The sequence below is a fragment of the Sceloporus occidentalis genome, unplaced genomic scaffold (assembly GCF_023333645.1).
Source record: "Sceloporus occidentalis isolate IW3139 unplaced genomic scaffold, rSceOcc1.0.p SCAF_13, whole genome shotgun sequence".
Taxonomy (NCBI): domain Eukaryota; kingdom Metazoa; phylum Chordata; class Lepidosauria; order Squamata; family Phrynosomatidae; genus Sceloporus; species Sceloporus occidentalis.
In genome coordinates this window covers 5,438,216-5,444,377 of record NW_028316993.1, presented here as the reverse complement: position 1 = coordinate 5,444,377, position 6,162 = coordinate 5,438,216, and the positions used below count along the sequence as shown (strand labels likewise).

Genomic DNA, 6,162 nt, shown 5'->3' with positions numbered 1-6,162 from the left:
TCTTTCTTCATTTGTGTGTTATTCCTCATTCATAACTTTTGTTATCTTGGCCGCACTCGGATGGGACATGCGTGGCCAGACATGTCCCAATTTCCATCTGTGAAATGTTGGAGGGTTGCCTTGGTTCAACAGCTGTTGGGACAGGAGAGGGTCCTTTTTGGACTACACAAAAGAGGCTAACAAACAGTCCTTCCCGCTCCATCCAAAGCTGGACACACATGTGTGTACTGCCAAATATCTCAGCTGCACAATTCCAGTGTTCTTCTGCTGTCTTTGGAGACTTCCTTACTCTCTGTAATTTCTGCACTGTCCACAAGGCGGTGCAAAGACCTTTTCTCCATTAGCTAGAAGTGGTTCCCAAACTGTTTTGGACTTCAGATCCCAGAATTCCTGACTGTTAGCCAAGCTGGCTGCAACGTCTGGGATTTGAAGTCCAAAAACCTGAAAGACCAAAGTTTGGGGATCACTAAATGGATCTTCCTGTTATCTGTGCAGTCCAAGCCCCATATCCATGGAGAATACGTTCCCAAACTTATTGCGAATAGTGAAAACCACAGATAATGGCAAACACTACATTTCTGTTGGAAGTTGGCCAGAGTCTTGCGCTGGAGGACCTCCAGATGCCCAGAGAGGCCTTTTTTCCCTGGACATGGGCAACTGAAACTGTGCTTACCAATCCTATGGATACAGGGGTGGGACTATATTTTTTATTTCTGGCCTACATCAACCAATTGCAAAAATCTATCCACTGCACCAAATCTTTAAAGCCACATCAGTAGCGCCTGGATAGCTGGGAAGGTTAAGACACTCTGTGTTTGTGTCTGAACTTCCCAGGAGTCACCAAAGATGCCCAACCTATTTTATACTTAAGGCTTGGCACCTTGGATCTGGTCCTTTAAAGTTCAGAGGAAAACCCAGAGCAGAAGATGACTTTTCACAAAGATTCTGCATTGAAGGCAGTTTTTCACGAAACATCCGGCAGGTTTCTAGAGTCCTCCGGAGTAAGTCACGTCGGTGCTTTCGGACCGCGTCGAATCCTTCCAGTGGTCCGACCCCTTGGCGTGTCTGGTCACAAACCTGTGGCTCACACAGCCCAACTTTTCGAGGAGGGCGAGGTACCTGTTCCGAAATTTGATGCCGACGAAAGCGTAGAGCAGTGGGTTGAGGCAGCAGTGGAAGAAGCCCAGGCTCGTGGTGACAACGTTGGCCATGTCCAGCTTCTCCTCCCAAACACAGTCCTGTTCAAGGACTTCCAAATCGATCAGGGTGTTGATGCACTGGACAAGGTGGTAAGGTGACCAGCAGAAGAAGAAGGCGGCCACCACGGCCAAGATGACCCGCAGTGTCTTGTGTTTCTGGAAGCCTTTGGAGAGCAGAAGGGTGAAGATGATGTGGGCATAGCAGTATGCCATGGCTACCAAGGGAAGGAAGAAAGCCACCACCTGGTTGAAGACACTTAAGGCGATCTTCCAGCGCTTGGCTGATCCAGGAGGGAAGCTGAGGGAGCAGGAGGTGATATTTTGGCGAGAATCAAACTCGGCCGTCAGGTAGATGAAGTCCGGCAAGGTGAGAAGGATGCAGGTGGTCCAAACCACCACAGCGGTGAGATGGATCATGTAGGTCTTGCTCCGTCTGTACATGCGTACGACATAAACGATGGAGAGGTACCGGTCCAGACTGATGCAGACCAAGAAGAAGATGCTGGCATAGAAGTTGATTTTGAAAATGCCCCCCATCAGCTGGCAGAGGAAGTTCCCGAAGATCCAGCCGTGTGCTTCCTGGACGGCCCAGAAAGGGAGGGTCACCACCAAGAGGATGTCCGAGATGGCCAGGTTGAAAATGAACACCTCCGTCCCGGTGAGGGCCTCCCTGGCGCGAAGCAAGACCAGGATCACCATCCCATTTCCCCACAAGCCCAGGAGGCAAATCAGGCTGTAGAAGGTTGGCAGGACGCTGCCGGCAAAGGCCTGAGTGGGACTGATGTCGCAGGGAGGGGTGGCACAGCAGGCATCGCTGCCATTGCTGTAGTCAAAGCCATCGGAGGTGTTTTCCAGGAAGTAGAAAATGTCCTCTTTGGCAAAGATCATGAAGTCACCTTGAGCCTAAAGAGAAAGAACAAGGAAAGGGAGGAAGAGTGAGACAGAATCATAGAATCATAGAGTCCTGGAGCTGGAAGAGATCCCAAGGGCCATCCAGTCCAAGCCCCTTCTGCCATGAGGGAATACACAGTATTCCTGCATAGAGTTGGAAGAGATCCCAAGGGTGATCCAGTCCAAGCCCCTTCTGCCATGAGGGGAATACACAGTATTCCTGCATAGAGTTGGAAGAGATCCCAAGGGCCATCCAGTCCAAGCCCCTTCTGCCATGCAGGAAGATGCCATCCAAGCCTTCCCTGTGACAGACGGCCATCCAGCCTCTGCTTAAAAACAGCCTCCCAAGAAGGAGACTCCACCGCCCTTCAAGGCAGCAACACCTTCCAGCTCTTGCAAACAGCTCTTGCAATAAAGATGTTTTCCTAACATTTTAGCGGAATCTCTTTTCCTGGACTTTGGATCCATTAGGGTTGCCATAAGTCAGAAATGACTTGAAGGCACAGAACAACAACACAGAAACACACACCCCAACCATCCTGGTTTGGCACCAGTTAATCCTCTGCAATTCCACTTTCTCAACTGCTCTTAAAATGTCCCAGTTTCTCTCTCCTCCACCTTTGTCCCGGCTTATTTCAACTGCTGTAAAATAAGTCCAAAGCACAAAGGGGTTTCCTTTTAGCTAATCCAGGGGGGAGGGGAAGATAAAACAGGATAGGATAGGATAGAATAGAATAGAGTCTTGACCTTCGCAGTAGGCTCAGGCTTTCTGAAACTCAGAATATAACTACATTGTTTTGGTTCAGAGTTCTACTTGTACTGCACTTTTCCAGGTTCTCGCACCCTTGCTTGAATCAAGAAACTGTCTGCCATGTTGCCTTCCTGACCCCACTAAACCCCAAAAAAGTTAAGAAGGTTAAAGAAAAGACAGGAGAGAGAAAGACTGAGAGATGTAGTGTTCTGTGACCTGCGAGTACATTCATTCCATTTCCACCCCTTGCCCTGTTACTACTGTTTCTGGTGAGGGTGGTTTTGAAAGTTTTGACAACCCCACCGCATCCTAGAAAACCTGTGAAGAGAGATTGGGACGATGAGCAAGAAGCTGAAGAACAGATGCTACTTCTGGGCTCTCCAAAGCTGCTAGACTCAGGGAGGACTCTCTGTGTTTTCCAGTGATCTGTAAGATTTCGATGTCCCTTGCCAGTATTTTCAATCCACTATTGTGGATGCAGAAAATGGGTTTGATGCAAGCTCAGGGTTAGGGAAAGTTATTTTGCAGGCCTATGACACCCAGATTAACCCAGCCAGAAGGTCCAAGGGCTAGACACCCCTCACCTGGCAAAGATGAGAGTGTCTCTCCTCCACATCTTGCCTTTCTTTTATATGTCACTTGCTTAGCCTCTCTTGCTCACTTTGCTCTTTCTCCCTACTTTATTGCCAGTCTCTTCCTCACTTGCCGGTCTCACTTTCTTTGCCATGTACACTCAATCACTTCTGGTCCCTCTCTTCTTTCTTTCTTTCGTTCTTTCTTTCACAACCTTTTACTAGATATGGAAGTTCTGAAGCAGCCCATTTCTAATTCATACAGATGTAAAGTCCACGTTGTTGTTGTTGTTGTTGCATGCCCTCAAGTCATTTCCCCAACTTATGGCAACCCTATCACAGGGTTTTCCCAGCAAGTTTCACCAACAGGGGTTTGGCATTGCCATCCTCTGCGGCTGAGAGACCTTGCAAAACTACAAATCCCAATATTGCATAGGATAATAATTATAATAATAATAGGATTTATTTATATGCCGCCCAAACACTGGTGTCAAACTCCATTATTTCTCCAGTGTAGATGCACCCTGCGTCTCATTCACACTTCACAAGTACAGCACCCTAATTATACTTTAACAGTATCCTATTGAATCCTGGGATTTGCAGTTTGGCGAGCCACCAGTCCTCTTTGGCAGAGACGGCTTAAGGCCTTGCAATACTATAAACCTTAATATTCCATAGGATGGAGCTACAGTGGTGTCAAACTGCATTGTTTCTACTGTGTAGATGCATGCCAAACCTCTTTTCACCCTACACAGTTACAGTCCCCATAATTCTATGGGGTCCTGGGATTTGTAGTTTGGGGAGGCTCTAGCGCTCTTGGGCAGGGAATTCAGAATGCCTCACCCTAAACTGCAGATTCCAGGATTCTGTAGGATGGAGCCACAGCAATTGAAGGGGAGCTATAGCACTATAGCACTATATCTCAGTAGACATAAGGTGACACTGGAACTCACCATTGCTGGAGCTGATCCGTTTCAGTGCAGCACCGAAACTGAGATGTGCAGAAGGATGCAGTCAGACACATTGAGTGAAGACTTTCTTCTTGGCCAGACAGCCTTCTCCTCTGAGCTCTTCTGGCAGGAAGTCTTCTGAGGTTTCTCAGCCCACAGTCGAGTAGAGAAGGAGGGCTGAACGTTGGCACCCCAGTTCTGCAGAACAAACAAACGCAAGGATTTCTTTTTATGCCATGTGCACCAAACCTTCAGCCAGGAGAAAGATGAATGCCTCTGCCCATGTGCAAAGAGCATTTCCCTCTCTTCTCTGCAATACCATACCACCACCATCACTTGCAAACCTATGCATATAAATGGCTTTGTGGGTTAAGCATTCCTGGGCACCATTGGAGGCAAGTTGCCCTCCAGCTAGCCACTGCGTTTTGGATTTTAGAACTCCCTGATTTAATTAAAATCACTGATTTTAGACATCGAGTCCATCAAGAGGAATCCAAGGTGTGTGTATCCAAAGTGGGGAGAGAAACTAGAGTAAACAGGTACGCACAATTTGCATACTTGCATGCATGCACAATTTGACTAACTGGTTCTTCAAATTGCTTCATAATTCTTCAGGACTGCCAAAATTATTATTGTTGTTGTTATTGTTATTATTATTATTATTTTACGGACCTGACTCTGTTTTAACAGCAAAGCCCCATGTCTTTTTAAATGGTCATTTATGTGCATTTTTTTAGGGGCAAAGCTGCCCCGAGGCTGGATGGCCATCTGTCAATGGGGATGCTTTGATGGAGAGTTCCTGCATGGCAGAATGGGGTTGGACTGGGTCAGGGCCCTTTTGGGGGGGTCTCTTCCAACTCTTTGGGCCTTGTCACACTACATGAACCCATGCAGAAATGGGATTTTAAAAGTAGGAAAAAACCCTGCAAATGCGGGATGTTTTTCAGATGTGTTTGCTCCAAAGAGCAATAATGTGAAAGTTCCCGAAAGTAAAAAGGTGTTGTTTTTGTCAACTTTCTACCTGCTTTATTTTTGCGTTATTGCTCTTTGGAAGACGTGTCATCCGAAAAACGTCCCGCATTTGCGGTTTTTTTCTATGTTTATATCCTGTTTCAGCACAGGGTTCGTCTAGCATGATAAGGTCCTATGCTTCTATCTATCTGAGAGGTGGCTATCCAACATCCCAGTGGAAGGCCTTCTAGGGTTCTTCGTTGTGCCATTTCCAAGCTCTAAGTATGGTTAAATAATCCCCAGTCTTGTTTGTGAGATGGTTGCTGACTCTGTTGTCTCTATCGCTTCATCTTAGCACCTGCCTGGATCCTTCTTCCTCGGCTGCGGTGCTACTCCAAGTACGGCAGGAAGGATGAAAGGGCGACATGCGGAGGTTTCGTTTTCACACCTCCATCACTGGCAAGTTTTCTGTTCCTCTCTTCTTGTGGTCTTTGATTTCACTTCACACTTTGCTTACTTAGCAAACAGGTAGAAATACACATCCGTTGAAAAAGAACAACAGCAAACCACACAAGTTAAAGAAGTGTGTAAAGGTTTTTGTGCATCCTGGCCATGGAGACCCAATGGGAGACCTTGCGCAAATCGCACTCTCTCAGCCTTTGGGGGAAAGCCATGGCAACCCTCCTCAGAAGAAACTTGCCAATAAAACAGAACACTTTCCAGCTTTCTTGCTGATGGAGGTGTGAAATGAAACCTCCCGGTGTCAGCCCTTCGCTCTTCCTGCCGCTCTTTGACAGATTCGCCTTAAGGATTGCCATAAGTTGGCAACGACTTGAAGGCGCGTGACG

General features: G+C 47.2%; 1 protein-coding gene across 1 annotated transcript; it reads right to left on the bottom strand.

The window, feature by feature from the left end:
- Window positions 1–3,568, bottom strand: LOC149304689 (C-X-C chemokine receptor type 3-like). The gene is made up of 2 exons (XM_089479098.1): window positions 3,557–3,568; window positions 1–2,102 (listed from the first exon to the last, which is right to left on the bottom strand). Exons 1-2 carry the CDS (start codon window positions 3,566–3,568, stop codon window positions 987–989), a joined length of 1,128 nt encoding a protein of 375 aa, XP_089335224.1. The 3' UTR covers window positions 1–986.
- Between the last annotated feature and the right edge of the window lie 2,594 nt (window positions 3,569–6,162).